The 27,290-nt window shown below is 34.6% G+C and overlaps 3 protein-coding genes and 1 pseudogene across 3 annotated transcripts; 2 read left to right on the top strand and 2 right to left on the bottom strand.

Annotated features, from left to right (window-relative positions):
* The first annotated feature begins 3,095 nt into the window (after window positions 1-3,095).
* On the top strand, window positions 3,096-4,742 carry LOC112500777 (berberine bridge enzyme-like 15). The gene has a single exon (XM_025104358.1). The coding sequence runs from the start codon at window positions 3,096-3,098 to the stop codon at window positions 4,683-4,685; it is 1,590 nt and encodes a 529-aa protein (XP_024960126.1). The 3' UTR covers window positions 4,686-4,742.
* Window positions 4,743-5,373: 631 nt separating this feature from the next.
* On the bottom strand, window positions 5,374-16,251 carry LOC112500056. The gene is made up of 16 exons (XM_025103313.1): window positions 16,083-16,251; window positions 12,852-13,383; window positions 12,722-12,777; window positions 12,513-12,652; window positions 11,932-12,233; window positions 11,632-11,811; window positions 10,667-11,428; window positions 10,473-10,567; window positions 10,323-10,382; window positions 10,152-10,240; window positions 9,106-9,696; window positions 8,862-8,936; window positions 7,663-7,733; window positions 7,514-7,571; window positions 6,461-6,707; window positions 5,374-6,322 (listed from the first exon to the last, which is right to left on the bottom strand). Exons 2-16 carry the CDS (start codon window positions 13,259-13,261, stop codon window positions 5,676-5,678), a joined length of 3,783 nt encoding a protein of 1,260 aa, XP_024959081.1. The 5' UTR covers window positions 13,262-13,383; window positions 16,083-16,251; the 3' UTR covers window positions 5,374-5,675.
* A 2,000-nt stretch (window positions 16,252-18,251) lies between these two features.
* Window positions 18,252-21,143, top strand: LOC112500055 (annotated as a pseudogene).
* An 802-nt stretch (window positions 21,144-21,945) lies between these two features.
* Window positions 21,946-23,464, bottom strand: LOC112501265 (protein ANTAGONIST OF LIKE HETEROCHROMATIN PROTEIN 1-like). Its single transcript, XM_025104978.1, has one exon. The coding sequence runs from the start codon at window positions 23,462-23,464 to the stop codon at window positions 22,085-22,087; it is 1,380 nt and encodes a 459-aa protein (XP_024960746.1). The 3' UTR covers window positions 21,946-22,084.
* Between the last annotated feature and the right edge of the window lie 3,826 nt (window positions 23,465-27,290).

Below are 27,290 nucleotides of genomic sequence, written 5' to 3'. Positions count from 1 at the left end.
TGGATAAGAATTCCCACTCTTTTTTGTGAAGAACCCTCGAGAATGTTTAAGAGACATGGCCAATGCCTCAATTCTGGACCCACGTTCGGATACAAATCATGATTCATCCGAAATGAAAATATAAATCAGCCGTCTGGGGGTCACCTTCATGTAATCGTATCGTATCTCGTGGTTCAAGATTCGTGTCTTTTATTATATTAATTAATGGTATAATGTATAGGTTTTTATAACACATATTTAATTTTACTTGTCTTTTTAATTAATATTTTATTTGTTAGTTTTTGATATATAACTTAATTTAAATTGTTTATCATCATTGAGTGATATTACGGTAGAAAACATATATTTATGTATATATGATATAGATATTTGTTATGATAAGTCATAGCTAGCTGTATACGAATTACAAACTTAACATAGAAGAGCAAGCATTCCTAATATGCTTATTTTAGCTAAAAAACTGAGCCGACCGACAAAAAGGAAACAAAAACATAATATATAAACAGTTATACATGTTCTTTTTATAATGAGTTGTTGGTGATAAAAAAACACAAAACTAAAATTAATTTGTTGCAAGAAACAAAGAAAAAACCAGTAAAACAATATTGTTTTTGTCTAATGCATGCATACATGCTTACTTTAAATATAAAAAGACTTCACATCAATTAGTTATATAACTTTTTAAGCTAAAATTGGCATGCATGGAGATAAGTACACCATTATTCCTGGATTTTCATAATTAAAATACTTATATATATAATTGGAAATTTAATTGTAATAATATATATGGACTCGAAAAGCAAATGCAATTGCAAGATTAACTCTTTCATTTTAACCATAATTAATCTATTCATTTAATTAGCTTATTAAACAAAAAAATTTCTCATATTCAAGTTGATTCCATCAATAATTAAATTGAATATAAGGCCATGATTTGTTATTTTTTCCTCTATTTTTCTTTTAAACTCATTCGTATATATAAAAAATTTATATTTCTTTCGTTCTAAAATAAGTTTCTCTCATTGAAATAACCTATATATTTTTTTTTATATATTCATAGTTATTTCACCTTTCAATTTACTAAATGACAATTTTACATTTATTTAATATTTTTTTTTCACAACTTTAAATACTAGTGCAAATTATTAAGAACTCAGTTATCTATTTTTGAACCAAACACCTATTTTAGGATAAATATATACATATTTTAAGGTTGTAAACGAAGACGAACAGACGCTTGTTCGTTTAACTTAATCGAACAAACCAATGAACACGAATGATAAACGGATGATTCTTTTTGTGTTCATTTTCATTCGTTAAGAAAATATGTTTGTTTGTGTTCGTTTGTATTCATTCATTAAGATGTTAAACGAAGAACCACAAATATATATATATATATATATATATATATATATATATATATATAGGTTGATTATTATACAACTTGTGACATTTGTGCAACTAATACAACTCAATCTCAACCGTCCATTTCATTTGATTAATATGTGATTTCATAGAAGTTTTGATTATTTTCTAATATAAAGTATTGATCATAATTAATGAATCATATTCATCTTCCATAAATATTCAAATCATAATAAATAAATTCTCATCATTTTCATAAATATTTCAATGTATTGGATTGCATTGTTTTGTACAAATGCAATGAGTTGTATTTGAAACAAACTCTTTATATATAAAAAATAAATGAAACATCCTTAGAATTAGAATATGGATCTCCGTTATATATGAATTGGGCATGTGGCAAAGTTGATGTGAATAATGAAAAATTAATAATATGTAAATGATTGGTTTAAAAGTGTTATATTTAGTGTGAGGAGAATAGAATTAATTACATGTTATATGGCAATGGCAATGGCAATGGCAACAAGTAAAATATAAAAAATCAAATATTTAATTTATGATGACATCTTCAACTTTGATTGGTAAATATTTACATGTTATGCTTGATCATCTTTTTGAAGTTTTATTATTACTTTTCTTTTATTAATTAAATGTAAGTTTGGCCGACTTCAAAGGTCAACGTCTGCCTGTGCAAAATGTTTGACCTTTTGTTAATCATGGTTTAATCTAATTAAATATATGAAGAAAAATACATTCATCTCCATTCTAATAAAAAGTCACTTTGTTTTCTATTATACTTCAATATATATATATATATATATATATATATATATATAGATTTAAAAATAATTATACAAATTGTATGTTATTAAAGGTTCAAACCTTTTGAAACTCGATTGTCAACACACACATATATATTACGGGGAGAGAGAGAGAGGAGGAAGTTTTATTAAAAACCCAAAATTGATCAGGAACCGTCTACAACGACCCTCTTTTATCTTTTTTCGAAATGAATATTTGTCATTTATGTCTATATATATATATGTAGCTTATCATTTAGTATAGGTAGTGAAGATATATAATTTAAACTTTGCATGCATTGATATGATTACCACAAAAAGCCAGAAAGTAGTTAATAAAGCAATAATTGAGAGGCCTAAATTTTGTCATTGTGGAGAAGGAACCCCAACCCACATGGAACTGGAACTGGAACTGGAAGGATGCCAAATTTAATGACACCAATTCAACTCCCCATATTAATATTAATATTAATATTATTACTATTACTCCTGCTTCCTATTACTACTTTTTTTTTTAATAAACATTTTATACATATATATATAACAAGTAACAACTTGTTTGTTTTTTTAAGATGGCCATGACTTATCAATCTAAACAATTAATAATTGTTTATATAATCACTAAAAAATCAATCTAAAGACTATTAGTATTTTATAGGAGTCGTCATGTCATAACACGTCGTGACTTATATATAACCTAAACTCTTTCACATGGCAGGCATAACCCATACACAATTTTTTAATGCACTCTTTGATTTTTCTTTATCATTCTATGTCTTCACTAAACAGCCTCTAAAATTGTACATATATATTGAATGTATGTATTTAACATATACGTATATTTTGGTCAACCAAGTTCCATATATATTTGATCCTCCATCGCCCCCTTTTAACTTCACATCCAACCCATTCATTTCAACCTCCATAAAAATGGCTTCTTTTCTCCATTCAAGATTTCTTGAATTGCTTCTCCTACTATCCTTCACTCCATTCTTATCTGCAAATATCCAACACACCTTCCCTCAATGCCTTTCTACCATCCAAATCCCCAATTCTTTCTTCACTCCTACCTCCCCTAACTTCACCCTAATTCTAAATTCCACCGCCCAAAATCTCCGTTGCATCACCCCTTCCACTCCCAAACCGCTCGCCATTTTCACTCCATTCAATCAAACCCACATCCAAACCGCCGTTATTTGCGCCAAAAAGCTCGGCATTCATCTTCGGTTCAGAAGCGGAGGCCATGATTACGAGGGCATCTCTTATACATCCGCCATCAACCTTCCATTCATCGTCATCGACTTATCCAAACTACGTGCCATTAACGTCCATCTTGACGACAATTCCGTTTGGGTCGAGGCCGGTGCCACCGTAGGCGAACTATATTACCGAGTTGCCGAGAAAAGCAAAACGCATGGGATTGCGGCCGGGCTTTGCACAAGTCTCGGCGTCGGCGGGCATATCACGGGCGGTGCCTATGGATCCATGATGAGGAAATACGGATTGGGAGTCGATAACGCACTAGATGCCAAAATCATCAACGCCAATGGAGAGATCCTCGACCGGAAATCCATGGGCGAGGATGTCTTTTGGGCCATCAGTGGTGGTGGTGGAGGTAGTTACGGAGTTATAGTTTCCTGGAAATTGAAACTCGTACCTGTACCCGCCACCGTCACGGTTTTCAATGTTCCAAGAACGTTGGAACAAGGTGCCACTAAAATCCTTCTCAAATGGCAACAAGTGGCACCCAAATTTGATGATGATCTTTTCATCAGAGTCTTTATCCAACCCTCAAATCTAAATGGTACAACTAAAAGAACAATAAGTACAACTTACAACGCACTTTTTCTTGGAGGAGTTGACAGGCTTATGGAGATGATGACACAAAGTTTTCCAGAATTGGGTCTGCAGAAAACCGATTGTTTCGAAATGGGTTGGCTGGAATCCGTCATGTTCATCGCCGGGTTCCCGGAAACCGTTCCTACCACCTTCCTCCTCACCGGAAAACCAGCTTTCTTGAACCACTTCAAAGCAAAATCAGATTTTGTGAAAACCCCAATTCCAGAAACAGGATTAAAAGGGATGTGGAAAAGACTTTTAAAAGAAGAAATGCCATTAATGATATGGAATCCATATGGAGGAATGATGGGGAGAATTCAAGAATCATCAACTCCATTTCCACATAGAAATGGAGTTCTTTTCAAGGTTCAGTATGTAAACAGTTGGATGGTGGCGGAAAAGAAAGCGGTGAAGAAGCATTATAAATGGATCAGAAAGCTGTATAGATACATGGGTCAGTATGTATCCAAGAATCCGAGAGAAGCTTATGTGAATTACAGAGATCTTGATCTTGGAATGAATGATAAAAATGGCGAAAATACGAGTTTTGTGAAGGCAAGTTCATGGGGAAGAAGGTATTTCAAAGATAACTTCATCAAGTTGGTGAAGATCAAGAGTGAGTTTGATCCAGATAACTTCTTTAGGCATGAACAGAGCATTCCAATCCTTCCATGGAAATGATGAGTTTTGAATTCTGTATCTTATTTGTGTTTTTGCAATGAAAAACTAAGGATTTCTGAGAACAGAAGCTGCCATAGACATTGTTGTAAATCTTTAGATGTGTTGGTTATTTCTTATTTTTCCTATAATTTTTCAATTTCATGTCTTTTGTCCTAATTTTTTTCAGAAAATAATAAAAAGAACTTGTATTATTATCATTATTATTATTATTATAGTTTAATGGTTTCAACTAATATAAGTTGTATAAATGTTTATACTCACAAACTCGCGGCCATGCCATGATATGCACCAATCGGTCAGCCCCAGATTCAAAACAAGTTTATTTTGTAATTTTAATATCTCCAAAAAACATAGAATCGGAATTTTCAAGAAAATTACATTAATTTCTTTTCTAGTAAGAAAAAATATACATTCATTTCATACGATGATGCACTTTGTTGTTTGGTGAAAAAAATATGCAAATGCCGATCAAATCCGGCTCAACGAATCAACCCCTCATGAGAAGTTGCCTGCAACGTAGTAATTAAAAAGAACATATATATATATAAATTGCAGATTCAATATATATATATATATATATATATATATACCTGCAGACAGATCCTGCTTCTTCTATTAAGCTGATACTGACCTGAAAACAGATGATATAGTTGAACAAAGATAGGGGTACAAAAATGGGTGTGATGAACGAATTGATCTTATTTCGGAAGGTAATTTGAATGTACAAGAGAGCATTGTGCCCTGATCAGTAAATGCTACAACCAGAATACAGTGTCTCCTAGTAAGCAGAACCCCAAGTGGCCTAAAATAGGTAGCAAAAAAGATTTTTACAACCTAAGCCTAAGCGACTGACTATCTTATCTTCAGATAAGAGCCAAAATCTCTCGGATATTAACTTTCTTCAAAAGAATCGTAACCTAATTTACCACATCTCATCTGTAACTGTAACTAGTATACTCAACATCACTATACATACAAACATAACCAACTTTAAACCATCATATTCAAGTCCGTTAAATCATCCATTGGAATCTCCAGACCCATAAAGTCCTCATCTTGCAACACATCCTCATCAATGTTCAACCACGAACCTATATCCTCCCCTTGCCCACCAAAACCATCTCCAACCCCAACCCCAACCCCAAGCTCCTCCATTCCCGGAAGTTGTAAATGGGACAAATCAAGCGGCTCCTCCAACAACACAAACTCATCCTTTTCCTTCACGGTGCTACTTTTCGCCTCACTCGACTTCGGACCCGAGATTTTCCCCAGAGGGCCGTTCACAGATGCAGACAATTGAGTCGTTTTCTGTTTTAGTTTCGCTTTCGTCTTTCTTTCACCCTTAACATTAGATGCAGGCCGTCCAATTCTTGGACCTCCATTTCTCGACAACACTTCTCGCCCATTCCCCTTACCTTCTCTGTCCCGATCGCTCCTCTTTCCTTTTGCACTGTTCATAATCGCTCTTCCAACGGCCGATGGCAATCCTGAAGAAGTACCCGCGACATCATCAAGATACAACTCTCTCTTCTTAGGCCTGCTGGACCAGATATCATCTTTGCCAATAGTTTGCTCAGATGAGTGATTTACAGATGGATAGATGTCATGGTTGTTCAACAACGGCATTAATTGTGTACCTAATATGTTTGCAAGAAAACACCAACAAATAGAGCTCTTACACATGGGAAAACGACAGCTGAATACAGAAAGTCAGAAAGTAAAAAAAATGTTGTGAGCTCAGTGTATTGAAATCGTTAAGCACTTCAATGCAGTACCTGAAAGTTTTTCCATGGGCACTTTCTCGGATTCGCCATTAACGACAGCATCTACTTCTGCATCATTTACGCGTGATAATTCAGAAAGATACATTTCCCTAAATAATGGGTCGGCAAAGCAGCTTTTTCCAGTTGCTTCAAACTCATGACATCGATCTAGTGTTCTTTTGACACAATTTAAAGCAGTTTGCTTAGCCATTTTTCCACTGGCACCCTTACCCCCAGGTGCATTAGAGCCCCAACAGCTCTGCAGAAATTGATCAACACACAAAAAGAATAATCAAAATTACAAGATTTTAGGCATTAAACTATCTACAAGCATGCACATGCAACAAGAGACATTAAATATCAGATATTCAGAAGAGACACCATTAAGACAATATATATATATATATATATATATATATATATATATAAATATATAATATATATATATATATAAATATATAATATATATATATATATATATAAATATATAATATATATATATATTAAGAGTGAGGTTCAGGGAAAAACCACCGGAAAAACCAAAAACTGACAAGCACCCTAGTAACCATTCGTCTGTATGGTAAGCACGGTAACTGAAGATGTTTCCTGGTTTCTATGCACTTGTGCATGTTATGAACATGTGCATACCGGACAAATTACTTGTATACACATGTGCATACTGTACAGATGAATGGTTACCGGGATGTTCCTCAGTTTTTCATTTTTTGTAGTTTTCCCCTGAACCTGACCCAATATATATAGAGAGAGAGAGAGATAGCCAGACAAATGTATATCAAATGGACAACCAAAAGGCTCCTGAAAATTACTAAAGAACCCCCAGATTAATAATAATTCCTACTTCATTCATACAATCAATCAGGAGTGGGCACAATCAAAATTTGGACTTGTGATGACTGGAATATTTCAACAACAGGTGACAAAGAAACACGAAAAACATTTTTTATGTTACCAATGGAATTTAAAATAAGATGTCGCAACAAAGGTATCTCACAAATAACTATTATCAATGCGGAGACTGAAAATGATGATCACCAATAACATTACCATGTATTTTTGATAAGCTATTCCTGTGAGCTTATCAAGAGAAAGCTGTTCAAATTCCCTACATGCAAATGATAGAATAAGAATCATGATTCAGAGTCAAAACAAGAACCAAAAAAAAAAATCTCAATATGATTAAAAAAAGCACTTACTTCTCTTGTAGCTCCTTTGCTTCCTCGGTAGATTTTAAAAGTTTGTTGAGCAGATTTTTCTTCCTGGAAACCTATATCATCAACTATATTAGGACAACAGCCTATAGCACTATACATATAGGGAAACATTTCGGCATTTCACCTTAGCACAAAATACACACATAGATACACAAAGATATCATTTGGCACATTCAGATTCTTCACTTTTCTGATGTAGTCTACCAATCAGATTTCTCCAAAAAAATAGACTCTAGCGCCAATGAACAATTACTTGAAAATTGTGAGGGCAGTGTTTACAAACTTAGAACAATAATTGGCACGCATAATAAGCATTACTACTATACCAACGCTTAAAATGGAAATCCATTATTATCTATTAGTAGTATTTCAATATAAACAAGTCCTTATGGGTACTATAGTTATGATTATGAAATTCTACTTTACAGGTTCAGACCATAGCCCAATGATCCACTTATCCTCAAAAAGCTGGTGAAGTTCACCACTTCCAGCTTCCGGTACACAGGGCGTTTGATCATTTGCAGACTTGGGTCGTGCCTAACCTATTTTCTTGTCCAACGGATCTACTATGGCAAACCTCCCTTTTCTATGGTTTGAAATCTTGGGCCTAAAAATCCTTTTATATTTTTAAGAACACAACTTGTATAAAATCACAAGTTATGCAAAATAATTCAAATAAATAACAATTTTTCTAACTTAAAATTAGACATAAATACGTAACAATGTACATAATTTAGAAAAAATTTGTTTCGTAAATTATGGAGTATCGATAAAGGAAATGACCGAATGAGATAATAAAGAAGTGATCTATTGAGGTAATTATGTTTCTAATTTTAGATTTTTAAAGAGTGTTATCATCATGAGTCACAATTGAGTGGGAATTGATAAGTATCAAGAAATTTTTAATTTTAGTTGTAAATTTTAATTATAAAAGTTAAATAATATAAAAATATTAACAGGCCAAGTGGGACTGCCCCATTTTTTTTTCCATCGTCCATGATCTCCCATTAATTTTAACAAGTCAATCTTGGCTCGTCCATTTCTTTGAGAATGGTGATCCCTGCCCGCTTTTCTAGCAGCCCCAACAGGGAGGGTCTAGTGGGCCGTCCCGCTCGTGGACAGCTCTAGCGTATAATCAGAATTCAAATATATATATTTCCACCGTCAAAACAGACTTATACCTGTTGATTGTGCTTTTCTTCCAGCCTACTGATATCTCTGCCGACATCCTCATCTCCAGGGTGTACTAAATCCGGCTGTACAAACATGAAATGCGAATTTTAGGTACATAATTTGAAGATTCCCAGCATGAAATAAATTCTAGTAACCTACACCAGCACACAACACACCAAGAACACACACATGTGAATTGGGGGTTGGGTGGGGGGGGAAGAACGCATGTGAGTAGGAGAAAAGGACACCTACCACCCGTGCAGGGTACAGTCCAAGACTATGAATCTCAACGAGAAGTCTTTCATCCATGGACATACTAGCATATTGATAATGAGAACAGGTTATGCTAGGCATCATGGCTGGATCCGAAAGTTGACCATCGTAGTAATGATCAAAACCCGTAGCAATTGCTGAATCTGCCATGGACATAACATGATTATCTGACTGGCTGTGCCCCAGCTCATTACACGATCTTAATGTAGAATCTACCCTTTGACTGCTGGCAAAACTTCCACCAAGTTCGAAGTTCTGCAATGACCGGAGATTAATGGCATTGGATTCTACATCTGGTTCAAGCTCAAATGCAGGTCCATAAACATCATACTTCAGGTCATCATTTCCACACCAGGTGTACTCATTGTTATCTTCTTCTGAAATTAGAGCAGCAAGAAGTCTTTGACAGAGGGAAATTCCCCCGGGACAAGTTCCTGACGTTAAATGCTCCGAGCATTCACTACTGCTTCCAGTTCCACTTTGCGGAGGTTCAACCAACATATTTCCATTAGGGTGTGAATCACAATTATCTATTGGGTTTGCGGTGTTAGCAGTTGATCGAATGTTTCCCTGTGGAAGAGTAAAAGATGAAAGAAAGTTGAAGTTAAATATAAATATCCATCAAATATTGAATCTAGACCCAAGGATAACTGATTTAATTAAATAACTTAACATTTTATTCCGACTGAAACTGAATGATTCCAAAATTATTATGATCAACAAAAAAAAACCATTAATTTTACATAAAAAGTAGCAAGCTCGTCTGAAACCAGCAAATAATGCTCAGAAAATTGTGCTAGCAAGATAATCTCAACTGCTTGTTAACAAACAACTTGACGAATTTCAAGTTGTGGAAATATAGAATCAATGAATCATGCAACACAACTAACAGGAAATACTATGAAAGAACTTTGAAGAGTTAAAATATGCAAGAAGAAAGCTTTTTTATGCTGGGAAATATAACGGTCAACAATGAATGAGACAGAAATCATGTTATATATTACAGACCTAAAAAGAACCATCACCTCTTGCTTTATAAAAGTCACATCTGCATCAGATACAAAACCAAAAAGTGGATCCATCTGCCTCCAAAAAGGGTTGGATAAAGCACAACCTGCAATTGTCAATCCATCAATAAGAGCTGCATAAAACAGTACTTAACGAGAAATTTGAGCGATAGCCAGTGAAAACAGTACTAGGATTAATAACAGCATTCACAGCAGCCAAAAGTTCTTCATGCCCATCATCTGAAGCAACTAAAAAACATAATCTTGGTTAAAAAAAGAGCATGAACAAAAGAATCTAGAAACCTAATTCTTGTAATGAATAGTCAAGAGTTCCTATACCAAGAAAATCCGTAGCAGCAGTAATTGCAGAATGTTTCTGACGCATATAAGCTTTGCGACCCGAGAGTTTCCTAGTGGGAGGCCGGCCTAATTTACTGTGAATATTTCATGAAATATGAATGTTATAGAAGCAAAATTTCAGAGGAACAGCAGGTAGAGAGATAATATGTTATGGGAAAGCAAAAGTGTAAAACCTTTCAGGCTTATCAAAACCAACTCTGCCAGTTCTAAGTTGTTTCGCTGTTCCCACTATTCCAAGCTTTTGAACTGGTACAACAGATCGTGAAGAAGCCAAACCCCTCCCAGTTCTGCCTTGTCTACAAACCCCATGAGCAAGATCATTCTCGCTCATCAACTTATTCTTTCTTATTGGAAGAACAGATGTTGACATCTTTTGAACATTCAGTCCGGCTTTCTGTTCCACTTCCTCAGACTTGCTGCCGTTATCCCTAGATCTTATTTCATTAGCCCCCGACTCCTCACTTTCTGATAATGGAGATGACTGAAGATGGTCACCTTTAGATTTGAATTGCTTAGGAGAGTTGACCGGAAACCGTCTTGCAAACCCACGTCCTTTTTCGCTGACAGTTACATCACTGTTACCCAAAACCGAGACTTCGTCATTGCTAGATACAACAGGGACAAGATTGGTTCTCCTTGCTGTACGTGACATCTTCTGGGGCCTCCGTTCAGCCCACTGTGCTACAGGTGGAGATGAAGACCGTGTTGATAGAGTACGTTTACGGTTGGTAGAACCAATACCACCAGGGCTCTTACTTGTACCATGAGGTGATTCCAAACCATTGGAAACAGTCGCCCGCTGAACATGGCATAATTTAGGTATGACACCTGACCCTGACCCTGACCCTGACCCTGACCCTGATCTTGGACCTCGAGCAGCTGCATGCAGTTTCGTGGTAGGAGTACCAGAAATGAAGTCTTCACGGACATTGGCCCTGGTTGTCAGGAATCAACATCATACCCATCATGCGATTTAGTATATTATACAAAGAAATTTGAATTTAAGAAAAAAAAAATTAACAGAAAGATAACATCACATGATGGAAGAGCAAGGTTCCAGAACAAAAAGCTAATCATGCATAGATGCAAACAACGGATTAAAATGTGATACAATTCTTGTTAAAAATAAGTCCCATACTTGTTAAGAGCTCTGACATTTGTCCTTTCCAGCTCTAAGTTAATAGTCGGATCTCTTTTATCATGAAGAAAAGATGTATTCTCTTGCTCAGGTCTTGGGATGGAAGAACGTATACCCATACTGGCCGGTTGAGCAGAATCAGCTTTTCCAGCTCCAATACCTCCATTAGCAGCTCCTGGCCTACATCAAAACGTGCATCGGAAATGAAATTAGTTTGACTAGAAAATTATAAAACTCGGCATACAAAAGCATAATCATTTGACCAAGAAAAGATGCAAGATTCTCAAGGAGAGCTGTTACCTGTACCCGTGAGAATCATTTAGCCTTGACTTTGCATCAGGAAGACTCCTCGGGTGCATCCCCTGCCTGGGTTCCCTGCATCCATCAATAGGTTTTGCCGACAATAAGCTTGTACTTGGAGCAGCATCGGCCTTTATTCCAGAGCGTTTCTTCTTCATTTTTGCCTTTTCCCATCCATCAGCTACAATTGGCAATACGCGATCCTCAACCTGAAGAGCAGTACTGTTGGGAAGTCTAAGAACTTCTCTATCCCTATCTACAGACCCAGATGATCTAGCAGGCGTGTTAGGCCGTACATCTGCCTGCATTTCTCAAAAAACACATGAATCAGACTAAAAAACAACCACAATCATAGGAAAAGACAAATAGAGAACCCCAGGAAAAAACCCACATTCAGATTAATCATTTGGAGGAAATTGAAGAGTGATCAAAAATTAATAATTGCACGCTGTCTAAATAAGATAATTTTTAACACATTTTAAGTTGTAAATATGTGGAAGCTCAACTTATATATACTACAAATTAAATGACAAATCCACCGAGGTTAATAAAATTGGAAATATTATAGGAAAGATGCAAACCCTTTGATCCACCAAGGAAGTTCTAGTTCGTTTGTTAGGAATGGTATTTTTCCCCCTCTCTTCAATCTTCTGCTGCTCGTAATCAAAAGCACCAGTAGAAGCATGGCTTTGGGTACCCATCTTGCCCACGGCTGTACGATCTGCAAGTAAAGCATTAGAACGATCACCAGAAAAAGCATCTGGTCGAGATCTCTTCCTCGATGGTATACTTGGAAAACACTTGTTGATCACCGACAAGACCTCACTGAATATCTTCACTCGCTCCCTGATAAGTGAAAGAATATTATGAAAAGAATAAACTTTATACCCCAAATTAAAAAACCCATCAAGAAAATTTACCTCGCTTTAATGGTCGATTCACGCAGACCAACCTTAAACCGTTTCAGATCCTCGGGGGACGAAGAAGGCAGCTTCCCTTTCAATGACCCAGATGACGAATCATCTGGTGCACAAAGAGCAGCATTTGCAAGTCGCTTAAAATCCCCATGGCGATTACACTTGTATTCAGCAGCCATTGACTTAAGATCGAATCTTAAGCATTGAAAAAAATTAGTCACATCCCCTTGACTTACATTTATAGTACTTCTCGACATGCTTGGAAGAGAAGATAGTATTGGATTATCCATGTTTTCACGAAAACTGGCTGATCTGTCCATTGAGGCAGCTGTATAGGACCCACGCTTCCCTGAAGTATATAATGGTCTGCTTGGGCTACTAGATGAAAGATCAAATTTACCAGATGATGCCATTGCACCACTTTATATACATTATCTGTGTTACAAACCCTGTCAACACAGTCGTGCATGACAATACCAAAGTGTCACAGCACATGAAAGCAAAGCTCAAATTTTGTCCCAGCAGAAGAATAAACCTAAAACATGAAAAAGTATATGATTCAGATCTCCATAAATAACCCAGCTGAAGAGGAAAAAGATTTAAGCAGTTTGTTACAAGACTAGGGCCTGTATGTTAGCAGCTTAATGAGCTTAATAAGACTCTGTTTGGAAGTTCTAATGATAAAGGCAGTGGCTTATTCAGTAAGCTTCTTGCGGGAAGCTTTATGCAAAAAGCCAAGTTTTTTTTCCAAACCTTCCCCTCACATTTAAAAACACGCTCCTTCCATCTATGAAAAAACTCCATAAAAACCTTCTCAAACTATACAGACAGCTTTATCCATACAGAACTTAATGGAAAACCTACCAAAGGAGCTGTTTGGTTGGTTTTCCATCAAGTCCTGTACGGATAAAGATGTCTGTCCGTATATATTCGAAAGATTGGGAAGAGTTTTCTTTGGGAGGGTTTTTCTTAGATGGAAAAAGCATGTTTTTAATCGTAAGGGGCATGAATGAAAAGAACTTGTTTTTATGGTAAGCTCCCCCTAAAAACAACCTGAATAAGCCACTTTCTATATCATTAAGCCACTACCTGAAGGTTATGTATAGCTTACCGAAGAAGCTGTGAGTTCCATTAAGCTGCTAACACACAGACCCTAATTTCCTTTGGTTCATGAAAGTTCCAGCTTCAATTCTACCCGTAAAGAGAAAAACAATAAACTGACTGAAACACACTGATAATCTAACATTTTAAGTGTGCTCATACTGGAAACATGACATTTCTAATCCAAATCATTCTGATAATAAAGGCAGAAGTAGATTTATTAATAACATACGCCATGACTCGCTGCAGTAGATTGCTCAGATATCGAAGTTTTTACAGTAGAAACAGAGGTTGTCAAATGTATATAACTACGCCTACAGGCCTCTCGACCAAGTTGTTGAACACGTTATTCATCAAGTACTAATTAGTAAGTGGAGTTATAATTAGTATACTTAGTTTATTACTAAAAAGATAAAAGGACATCAGAACATATAATATATACTATCTATTCGAATTAACCACAAAACCATGGAAGGAAATCATTGCAATTTTAAGGATTCTAAGTGAACTCTGAGGGGGAATACGAGTAACTTCTTAAAATGAGGGGAATTAAATAGAGAAACAGAAAGGGAAGTAATATCAAAAAATAAAACTCTGTCCCCTACCTCCTGCTTTTCCTCTAATATCATGCCAAACCCCCTTTGGAAAACCCTAATAATTAATACGATGGCTACAAAATCTGAAGCAGCATCATTGAATGATTATTGGAAGTGACACTAGAAGATCAAAGGTCATGCTCATCCAAAAACACCATCTATCTCTTCTTTGCTTCTTTCAACTTCCGAATTATCTCAATATATTTGTGTCTTATTAGCATGAGGTCCATTGATTTGGAAAATTGATTCTAGAAATGCTTCCACAAAAGGATATTCATGAAACAATCATGACTTCCAATCTTAACAATTCTAGAGGTTTCCCTCACTCTGAAAATATGACACCTATACATATTAAGGGCAGGGAATGGTTTACTCCTTATCAAAACATAAATTACTCCTTTTCACCAAAGAGAAGATAAACTTGGACTTGGGTGAAGGGTTTCATACTTCACCTTAAATCTTAAGGTGACAACCCTTCTAAATTCTAATAATCCTCCAATCTCACAAACAAATTATCGTCTAAAACACAAAAAGATGCGCTTCAAGTTACTAGCTGTATTGCATTAGCAAAAGCAAACTTCAATGCTCCCTAATGATGAAAAGTGAATTCCTTAAAGCCACCTAAGAAAGACTTGCAAACTGAAGTTGCGCAATTTCCAGTTGTCAAATCTCATGAGTATAAACACGATGACGGGTTAAAGGTCTTGGCAAGTATCTAAATGATATTAAGACTTTGCAATAAGATATGGCCAACAACAGTCCTAGATTATGAGAAAATCCGACTTCTATTACACCAATCCTCATGATAATTACCTTCCCAAGTCCAAAATTTCCAACATGAAACAAACAAACACATATGTACACCATAAGCAACTCCCAAATTTTGAAGTAAGGAAAAGATCAGTAGATATCTTCTTCAAGTAATATGAAGGTTTCCTTATCAGGTCTTGTATGAAACAAACTAGCACATAAACACAAAATAGGTTATAAAATATATACCATAAGCATTCAACATTACAATCTCTCTTTCTCGATCTTGATCAAAAAGCCCAGCTGATATTCTTGCGTTCACCATAGAAAACTAAATCTGTGACATTCCAAATATCTTTTTTTCTGGATTTTAGTTCAAACAGCGATTTGATCTCGATTGAAACAAAAGAACGATAATCCAATTTGTAATTCCTGTATCTATTAAGTACAAATCTTTATCAAAATAAACATCCAGTAAATATTCCTCCTTAAAAGGCGGAAAGTATTTAAAGGGTATCCAAATCAGAATACAATACATATACTTGTGATCTCGGAAAGTATTTAACTACAATACAGAAAAATTATATATACACAAATCATGAAACAACTGTATACACCTAATTCCTACAAATTGGTGCTAGTTGAAACCCTAAAACTCCAATCGACGATACAAGACGACTTAAGAATAGATTAAACAAAATCTTACAAACCCACAAGTAAATCGGTGACATAAAAGAAATTAAACAAGAAAAGAAAACCCCCGATACAGATTTAGACGTATATATACCTTTAGTTGCCAACTGGTTAACGCGTGTGAAATTGATGCTTTCAGGGTTTATACGAAGCTTAATCGATTTGTGGGGGAATTTAACGTTAGGTTTTCTTTTGAGAGATTTGGGTTTCTTTTCGTGAAAGATTCTAATAAATAATTAGATGTGTTCTTGAGTCCGGAGCTTAAACAAAATCAAAAGTTCGTTTCCAACCCCATGGCAGCGCCTCCCTCCCTGCCTAGTGTTTACTTACGATCGGAGATGCGAGTCTCGAATTACCTTTTTACCCATGGTCTTTTCGATCAGAAAGCTGCAATCTGCCCTTTGAACCATGGGCATTATTGGAATGTTCCACAGCTCAAGCCTGTATATAAATCAATTAATATTAATATATGCACCATATTAATATTCTATAAAATTTGGATTTTTAATAAAAAAAATATTATATTTATTTTGTATTCTTAATTTACAATAATAATTTAAATTTTTCCTGCGTAAAAAAAAATATTACGTCCATATTTTGAAACAAATGTTGGAACCTGTAGACATCTTTGTTGCTAGCTCGGTTATATAGGTTTAGGAGACACTGTCTGAACAACAACACTATTAATGCAACTTGATCTACATTAAGAATTTAAAACCATAACTAATGTTTGGGGAACCGATTATTGAATCTTGTAGACACCTTTGCTGATAACACCCACGACACGACCTAGGGTTTAGGAGACTTATTTGAACAACAACATTATTAAATTAATATACCATGGTTTACAATAAAAATTCAAATACTACTATATAAAAATACCTTGATGTCTGGAACTCATTGTTGAACCAGTAAATGCCATGTTAATGGATCAGTTACACACATTAGTTAGGTTTCATGGGATATGTCGGAAAAACATTATTATCATGACCCTATTAAATGTAATATGATTGGATTTTGTTTTTTATGCCATGGTTGTTTAAAATTGGTTACGAGAAATTATGTCCTTTTTAATTTAATATGAAATTATCATGATGAAACTTATATATATAAATATCTTTCATAATCAAAGCTCAAAATAATGTAAGAGATAACGTGATGATAAAATCAAGCTTTAAGCCTTACATGTCATGGCGGGATATGATATTTTTCAAGGTGTGATATCATATATAATATTATATATGTATGTACATAAAGGGAGGGGGAAATCCCAAAAAATGAAAAACTGAGGAATACTTCGGTAACTCTTTATCTGAACGGTATGCATATGTGGTTACAAGTAAATAGTAATTGAATATGCTTTTTTTAGTTTTTATGTACGTGTGCATATAAACAAATTGCTTACAAATTACTTGTATGTAGATGTGTGTGCGTCAATTACCATGATGTTTCTTAATTTTTCATTTTCTGTGGTTTTCCTCGGAACTAACATGACCCTATACATATATTACTCAACTCAAATAATGATATTAAAAATGGATTTTATGATGTGGGTTGTGATCATACAAAAAAGAAATAAATTCAAACAAATCACAATAACCATTTTATAAGTTGAAAAAACAAAAAGTGTAAAACAATACATATATAAGAAAACGAATAGGGTTTCCCAACTCCCATACATATATAAGAAAATGCTTTCTTTTTCCTTCTTCCACAAACAAAACCATAAACCACTCTGCACCAAACCCTAACATAACATCTTCTTAATAAACTACCATTCCAGGAGTAAGCAACCTAACTTGTATTTCTATTACTCAACCCCTTTAATATCTTTTCCGTTTTGTTTCCCGTGCATGTGAATGTTGAATCGATGCTCTTCATTTTAGATCTGCCATTGATTGAATGCTGATATTTTTGTGACTATATAGTTAGTTGCATTCGACTATTCCAGCCTTTTTTCCTGGAGGTTGAGATGCTATGTTTTTTTGCTACCATGATCCTAGATTTAAACTTGAGAGTTCAATCTACATTATATGTCTGCTTCTGAAACTATTTGAGATTATCAATTCGTTGGAGTACGAGAAAGTAAAGATAGAGTTTTGTACATTATAGTACAAGGTATTTGACTGATTGTTGCATTACATCTACATTTGGGAAGATAACGAAATCGCAATGTGGCACCCCAACTGACATATGTTTGGCTTTTGGTTACTCTTTTTCTCTGTTTTGTGTAAGATTGATTGTTGCTTTTATTCTTGCAGTCATGGCGGGTGTGATACATGAAGGATCTCAGTTTGATGCTAATCAATTTGATTAAAAAATGAATGAGTTGTAAGCTTTCCTCAATTTGATTTTTTAGTTGGTAATTACATTCTTTTTTCAGTGGGAAAACTACCTATTATTGAGATCATCATCAGATACTACTATCAACGCAAGTTAGTGCTACTGAATGAAATTAACCTAGTGTTACTTAATCATTATAGCTATCGGCTAATCGGGTATGTTAATTTTAAAGCACACAAATATTTTAGCAAATATTAATTTATGTGGTAGTTTTTATGGTTTCTGCCTCCATGGTAAACAATTTAAACATTCAAAACACGTGGATTCTAATGAATTATACCAAAAATCAACTGGTGTTAAGCTTTGATTCTACACCCAGGATATGTGTGCTTTCATAGCAAGGGAAAGGTTCAAACAAGTATGAACACCTTTTTACTATAGTCAATCACATGTGATACTAAATGAGTGACATGGGCGATCTTTGGCTAGGTCCCACACCACCAGGTTAACCCACATGTTCGCATGTGATAAGGATATTCACGTGTTTTCATATGATGAAGATGTTCTTGTTAGAACCTCCGTCCTCCACCTTCCCAGTAATTCCTTTTTGTTTACTACTTACTAGCCATCTTAACTTGGTACCAAAAACTCAGGTCAATTGGCCAAAAACCTCTCGTTTACAAATTGATGAAAATATATCAATTGTAAGTGGTTTGCTGGTGTTGGAATATGTCTAAGATAAAAAATTTGTTTCGATCATACAGGCTTTCATCTGACAGACATGACTTTTTTACATCATATAATGAGGTTTATGATAGTTTTGATGCCATGGGTTTACAAGAAAACCTATTGAGGGGCATCTACGCTTATGGTAAGTCTTATTTTGTAGTCTTGTATGCTTTTATGTCAATAAAATTATGTTATGAATTTTCTCCATCACATTATTTTGGGACGGAGGAACTATTTTGAACTTGATTGGAATAAATCTTATTTAGTCATGACACATGAGTTATGTGAATGTAGGTTTTGAGAAACCATCAGCGATTCAGCAAAGGGGAATTGTGCCCTTCATCAAGGGTCTTGATGTAATTCAACAAGCTCAATCTGGAACTGGAAAGACCGCAACCTTTTGTTCTGGTATCCTTCAGCAACTCGAATACAATGTGGTAGAATGTCAGGCCCTGGTTTTGGCCCCGACCCGTGAACTTGCACAACAGATTGAGAAAGTTATGCGTGCACTTAGGGACTACGTTGGTGTGAAGGTGCATGCCTGTGTTGGTGGAACTAGTGTTCATGAGGACCAGCACATTCTCTCAGCCGGTGTCCATGTTATTGTGGGTACCCCTGGTAGTGTGTTTGACATGCTGTGAAGGCAGTCATTACGTTCTGACTACATCAAAATGTTCGTGCTGGATGAAGCTGATGAAATGCTTTCAAGGGGTTTCAAGGATCAGGTATGTTTATACTTTTGTGCTTCTCTAGTCTACTTACTAGGACATATTCATACATATATATATATAGGCAAAAGATTGTGTGAGAAGGAGAGTTAAGGTGAGAAGCGTAAGAAAGGATCTGGAATCACCTCTAATCTCAAACCCACCCATGAATCATGCTTTATACGGGGATCGATCTTGGTGCATCTCATCCTAATGTGCATCCAAGGGTGGAGATCTCTTCTTACACTTCTCATCTTAACTCTTCTTTTCACTGGAACCCAACCCTATATATATATATACAATGTCCGTTTAGGGGAAAACCTCCAAAAGTTGAAGAACTGGGGAACATTCTGGTAACCATTCATCTGGGTGGTATGCAAATGTGTATATAAGGAATTTGTAAGCAAGAAACAATTTCAATTACTTGTATGCATACTATCTAGATGAATGGTTACTAAGGTGTTCCAAAGTTTTTCATCGTTTTGGGGGTTTCCCTTGAACCTCCCTCTCTCTCTATATGTGTGTGTATATATATATATACATATACATATATGTTTGATCTTTTCGGTAGGTAATGACTAGTTATAAAGGTCATGTTTGGCAACGATAGGCTAGCTTATCTTTGAGCTTATTGAAAAAGTCTTTGATTGGTAAGCGTAAGCTAGTTTTTTTGAAAAGCCACTTTAAGTAACGTTTCAGTAAGCTCCAAAGGCTTTAATATCCAATTATGTTCCCTTTTATTTTTTCAAATGTCATCATTCTAAACGATGAACAATTATTTTGTTGATGCAGATTTACGATATCTTCCAGTTGTTGTCGGCAAAGGTTCAGGTCGGTGTGTTCTCTGCAACAATGCCTCCCGAGGCCCTTGAGATCACAAGGAAGTTCATGAACAAGCCCGTAAGGATTCTCGTGAAACGTGACGATCTCACCTTAGAAGGTATCAAACAGTTTTACGTGAATGTCGAAAAGGAGGAATGGAAGCTGGAGACACTCTGTGATCTTTACGAAACTCTAGCAATCACCCTGAGTGTCATCTTTGTAAACACCCGTCGGAAGGTCGACTGGTTGACGGATCAAATGAGAAGGCGAGACCACACGGTGTCAGCCACACAAGAGACATCATCATGCGGGAATTCCGTTCTGGATCGTCACGTGTACTCATCACCACTGATCTGTTGGCTCGTGGCATCGATGTACAAGAAGTTTCACTGGTGATCAACTACGACCTTCCGACACAGGCAGAAAACTACTTGCACCGAATCGGGCGGAGTGGGCGGTTTGGGAGGAAAGGGGTTGCCATAAATTTTGTGATATTGGATGATAGTAGAATGCTTGCAGATATCCAGAAATTTTACAATGTAGTTGTGGAGGAGCTGCCTTCAAATGTGGCTGATTTCATTTACATCAAATTATTAGGAGGAACTTCATTTTGAGTCTATGCTTTACACTTTCATACTTTTACTATCTTCATACTTTGCCATGGGAATTAAAATAAACAAAAAAAAAAAAAGACTAAAATAATAATAAATTTAAAATCATAAGGATTAAAATTGTGATTTCTAAATTACAATTTTTTTAAAGAATTAAAAAAAAAGGATGTTTGTGTGTGGTTGATGTCAAAATTGGGCATTCAACAAGGCAAAAAGATTGTATTTAATTTATTTATTTATCACTTTCTGTATTTTATTTATACATCTCATGGTATTATTTAATAGTATTAGTAGATATATATGACTGACTGCTCGTCTGAATGCTGGACTTTGTTTGTTAAGTCGAGTCTAAAACGAATATGTACGGTTTTGACTTTTTTTTTTAATCCAAAGTCAAACATATAAAATACAGAAATAAGACCAGACCAAATCCCTTTTCACCTTTTAGTTTTTAAACTCAAAGTAAATATATATTACATTACATTTCAAAATACAATCCAACCACATTTAAATAATCAATTAAGATATTTATGAAATATTTATGGAAGATAACTAAAGTTTATTAATTAATGATCAATACTTTATATTACGAAACAATCAAAACATTTATGAAATTACATATTCATCAATTAAATGTACGTTTGAGATTGAATTGTATTAGTTATACAAATGTAAAGGGTTGCATATAAATTGAATTTTATAGTATTAAAAAAATATAATTATAAATACAAAAAAGATTACATTCACTTCCTCTATGAATACGATGTTACAGGCTACACTACACCTTCTCTGGCTAAACTTAAACTTAAACTGTATTCATAATCATACCTTTTTCTCTGTTACCATCATCTAAAATTAAAAACAGAGTTGGCATATATATATATATGTATATAACATCATATTATTACTATTAGATTCTAAATACACAAAATTAATATCTAATTCTAATTAAAAACACTTACGCCATGGATACCATGCAACAGGTTATGAGCTATACTGTCTCTGTTTTGAACTGCATCTGCCGATAATGATTTATCCCCCCACCCTCCTTCCGACTCCGACTCCGACACCACCATCTCGTCATCATACAACTCAAACCTCAACTCCCCATCCATTTCCTCCCCGTTCATCTCACATATGTTATGCAACACACAGCACGCCCCTAACACCATCGGCAATTCTTGCAATTTCATTTCTGTCCTTTTCTGTAGACAACCCCATCTCCCTTTTAGCCTCATAAATGCTTCTTTTGCCATCTTCTCTACTTTCCCAACACTTTCGTTAAACGAATGTTGACCCCATGTCAAATTCGGGTGCGTATACGGTACCAGCATCCAATCGCTTAACGGGTAACCCGAATTACCCACGATCCATGTGTTCTGCAACACCCCCATCTCCGACCTCTTACATAATGCCGATCGTTCCAGGATTTTGTCATCCGCCATCGACCCTGGATACCCGATACATACGTCAGTAAACACGCCTCTCTCGTCCACCACGCCTTGAACCGTTGTGGAGTATGACGGTTTTTGGATTCTGTCTGTGTGTTTTCGGTTGAAATAAGCCTCTGGGTTTGTTTTTGGGGCGATTATCGATATATGGGTTGTGTAGATTGCCCCGCCCACATCCGGGATGCCGGAGATGGATCCGAATTTGGTTTTGATTTCTTTTAGCCGTTCTTGATCGGGCCACTGGATGAATTTGTGCATTAGCACGGCTTTGATTGCGGCGCAAACTTCCAGGACTAGTTTGTGGCAAGTGGATATTCCCAGCCCGAACAGGGCCGACACTTTTCGCAGCGGGTCACCAGTTGCCAACCGGTAGATACAGACCGCGACCCGCTGGCGAACAGGGATCGCCATTCGAAGCATTGTGTCTTTTTTAGTGACGGCCGACTCCAGCTCGTTGCAAATCATGTTAAACGTAGCTTTGCTCATCCGGAACGCTTTTCGAAACTCCTCATCCGGACATCCGTCGCTATTGTGATATTTCCACCACCCCTTTGACCTTTCTTTCACCCACAACCTCCGCTGTCCACCTCTTCCGCCGTGGCTTGCATCTTCCACCGCCGTTCCTCCGCTATAACTGGCTGCCGGAGGCGGAGTCGTTGATTTTCTCACCCTCCCCTCATCCCAATCCGCCATTTCAGAGGCACTATTTTCAAAATACGAAGTGGGTGTCCCCAAAACTTGGTTGATTTCTTGTTCGTCGATCTTTGGCTTCTTATTGAGGGATGTTTGGGTATCGGTTTCAAGATCTTGGATGTAAGTGTAGATATACTCGTAGTCTTCTTGAGTGAGAAATGGAGTTGAATTGTTTTCCATATTGAATTTAGGATGAAAAATATGAATTCGAAGAAAAGGGATTGAAGATTTGTTTATATACGTAAAGAGATGAAAATGGAAAGAGCGTAAAGAAGCGTGTGAACGCGGAGAGAGAGAGAGAGAGAGAGGAAGAGAATATTCATTTGGCGGTGACCTGACCTCCTTCCATTGTTACTCTCTGTGTGTTCGTTTTATATAAATGGGAGAAATGTCATTTTAACCCTTCAATAATCTATATACTTACAATTAGGTCCCTTTTACGCATCAAAATTTTAATCAAATCAAATATATATATATATATATATAATAACGGTTCAGTTCGATCATGACTAAACCGATGTTTTTTTACACATTAGAAAATAAAAAAGATTTATATATTTATAGGTTATTATCATATTATGTAAACAATTTTGATCAAATTATCTAGGATATACATCATAGGTTAACTCCAATCGAGTACCCCAAATTGCTTTGGTTTTTGCACTTCCATCTTTGGATTAAGGAAAATGGAAGTATGTAATCACTTGGATTTTAGTATACTGGTTAAAATTTAGAAGGGTGTCGTGGTAAATCTCATTATCTTGAGTTCAGACTTAGGTCATGCCATTATAATGATGAACGTCCACTAGCGATGACTCTAGGTTATTCGTGGTCGTCCAGAGGACTAGTCGGTGTGCTAAAACTGGCCCAAAAACCGACGATAAAGAAAAATTTGAAGCAGGGGTTGGTTTGTAAATAGGGTGTAGATAAGGGGGCGAAAGTGAAAAGTATAGACGGTTGACGCGGTACGGAATTTTAAATAGAAAAGTGTGACTTGGGTCTCACGGAACCTTCGCAAAGGAAGCAAGAACGAAGCTTTGACTCTCACCCGTCAATAATTATTCTTTTTCCTCATTTTGTCCTTTCACTTCAGTTTTATTAATTATTTTGGTATATATATTTATTTATTATATTATTGTTTTTTTTTATGTATAACTAACATCAAGACATTCATTTTATATATTTTATTATATGACTTCATATAATTTTGATGTAAATAAATCAGTAAATAATAAGGACGAATCCATATTTTTTTTTCAAATGATGTCACTATTTCATTATAAGAAATAAATATAAGAGAAAAATATCAAACAGTGACACCACTTGAATATAAGAAATAAATATAATTTTTCTTCTTCTAATTCTGACACTATTTGAATATAAGAAATAAATATAATATAGATTATTTTTTATTCTTTATATTAGTGAGAATCCTTGAAATGAAATGTAAAAGGGAGATAAATAATATTTTATGAAAAATATTAAATATCTTAATAATATAATTCATATTCAGATTTCGAAAATGAAGAAGTTGTTGAAGATGAATATTTTTGTACACACTTCTTATAAAAAGAGATTAATATAATACAGCCATAATACACTATGAATATATGATTTTATTCATTTATGATTTTGATGAACGTATTCATAAAAAAACACGTTTTAAGTATGTATAGTGAGAAAGTATTTATTTAAAATTATGAGTTTGTTTATATATTTATACTAAATTAATAAACGTCATACTCATACTCGGTACTCGTAGTCGTAGTCTTTTTTTAGGAATATATTATGGGTGGTCAAAATTCATAGTATTGAGTGTTGGTTTTAAATTTAATTAATTATAAGGTCAAGTTGACTTACTTCATAATACATCCATATTTAAGTTAATAAATTAATAGAATATGAATTTATCATCACTCAGTATTTAAAAATAATAATTAACCAAACTTATAACAGTTATTGATAAGATTGGATGAAATCAAAACCAAACCCACAGGATAAATATATAGTTTTTGATGAGAATTAACTCCTAATCTCCGTATTCATAAACACAATAATACAAGAATTCGAATAACAAGAATTAAGGATTTTAAGAAAAAGAAGGAGACTCATATCTTAAAAGTAAATGCAAGACTGTCTTATTCAATTGAACATCTTTGTAATTATGTTTGTTTTTCTTCTCACTAAATATGAAAGCAATAAATACATTTGAATTGTTTGGAAAAGGTTAAGGATGATTTTATACTGCTATATTTTTAAAATCGAGATATTATCATAATCAAATGTAAAGGAACCAACATTAATTAATACACAGATTGGTATTTGATTTTGTTTGTAATTTAAATTGAATTAATATTGGATAAAAGCAAAATAGATAAATACACAATCTCATTGAATCATAGTAATTTAAATTATTAAACAATGATTTGTATACATGTGTTTTGTATGTTGTATATTTTGACCACAACATAAATATTATAAGTCTTGGGACAACACGTTTCTTGGGTTCACTCACAAAGACTTGTAAAAATACACACCTTCTATTAAAAGTTTGACTTCTCATTAATTATAGATTTTTGAATTACCAAGACCCTATTACTGTTTTGTCTTAAATCAAATTTAATATGAACTTCTTTTTTAAGGGAAAAGTCTAAAAAAAATTTAAAAATGATTACTGATAAAATTTATTTTAATTAAAAATAAAAATATATTTTATTTTTAATTGAAATAAATTTCACCAGTAATCTTTTAAAATATCTTTTTTAATTTAAAAAATCACATACGTGATATATTTTATTTTTAATTAAAATAATTTTTATCATAAATCTTTCTTAAATGTAATTACTTTTTGGTAAATGTAAGTATTTTTTTGTTATATTTGTTTAATTTTATAGATCTAAATACTTTTTGGTTCAACAAATGTTTAAGGACTTAATCTTTCAAAATATGAATGTTCATTGGGTTTTTTTGGACTTTTTCCATTACTTTACTTGTTGTATAGGTCATAAGAATGTATCTAATAGGTTTTAGAAAGTCCAAATAGTTATTTAACATGTTTTGGAATATCTAAGGACTTATTTGTTCCAAAAAATTGTCCAGAATCTTAATCATTCCAAACACTAAAGTCCATTGAGTTTTTTCAGACTTTTCCTTTTTTTAGACTATTTCGCTTGAGTATGCATAGGCTTTTAAGTTGGTGACTTATTCACACGAATAAAAACACTTTCAAAACTCAAAATGAAACAACTGCTCATGTTTCTTAACCTAATTTGTCATGTTTTGTTGATTGACAAGCACAATATCCAATTATCCAATTGAAGTATAACAAATTTTCAAAATAAATTGCATAAAATAAAGAGTAAATTACGATTTAGAAATTGCGATTTCCGTCCCTATTTTTGTTTTTGTCCTTGAACTAATTTCTATCTTTAAGTATAAAAAATGAAAGGAGTAAAAAAATATAAACCACACAGACCAAACAACAATAAGTTGTAAGTCATAAAGACAAAAATAGAAATCAATTACAAACCAAAGAGACGAACCACAAGGAGAAAAACACAATTTACTCTAAGATAAATGTTTAAAGTAGGTTTATTTGAAACACTAATTTTGATACAAAAATCCTATAAGAAAACAAGTTCATAAATGTTAAGCTTATTTTAAATCATCAACAAAATAAACAATTAAAATGACAAGACCCTATTGACCAGTTACAAGGCCAACCATGATTCTTTTCTAGAAGGATCTCGACCAGTTATGACTAGAACCATTGTGAAAAGTAACTTTGAATCATAAATGTAGGACGGATATGAACATTGTGATTACACGAATAAAAATTAGTGTTCTAAAAGGTTCGTCACAACAACCATCGTATGTTGTGGTACAAGGCTTGTGTCTAACACCATGTTAAGCCCGTAGCACGCCATACACAGTTTTTGTAATGCGATATTTGATTTTACCAACTTGTTTTTTCCTTGGGGTTCAACCACATTGTTTATGGTTAAAC

This window comes from Cynara cardunculus, assembly GCF_001531365.2.
Source record: "Cynara cardunculus var. scolymus isolate 2C chromosome LG 17, CcrdV1, whole genome shotgun sequence".
In the NCBI taxonomy this organism is placed as follows: domain Eukaryota; kingdom Viridiplantae; phylum Streptophyta; class Magnoliopsida; order Asterales; family Asteraceae; genus Cynara; species Cynara cardunculus.
Note: the sequence above shows the minus strand (reverse complement) of the source record. Positions and strands in the feature narration are given on the sequence as shown.

Bases quoted from the DNA above. Each gene is read 5' to 3' on its own strand.
- LOC112500777 (XM_025104358.1), top strand. From the start codon at position 3,096: ATGGCTTCTTTTCTCCATTCAAGATTTCTTGAATTGCTTCTCCTACTA.
- LOC112500056 (XM_025103313.1), bottom strand. From the start codon at position 13,261: ATGGCATCATCTGGTAAATTTGATCTTTCATCTAGTAGCCCAAGCAGA. The intron at 12,653-12,721 runs GTATACCATCGA...CTTTACTTGCAG, and splicing joins GATCAACAAGTGTTTTCCAA to ATCGTACAGCCGTGGGCAAG. The intron at 8,937-9,105 runs GTAGGTGTCCTT...ATGTTTGTACAG, and splicing joins GACTGTACCCTGCACGGGTG to CCGGATTTAGTACACCCTGG.
- LOC112501265 (XM_025104978.1), bottom strand. From the start codon at position 23,464: ATGGAAAACAATTCAACTCCATTTCTCACTCAAGAAGACTACGAGTAT.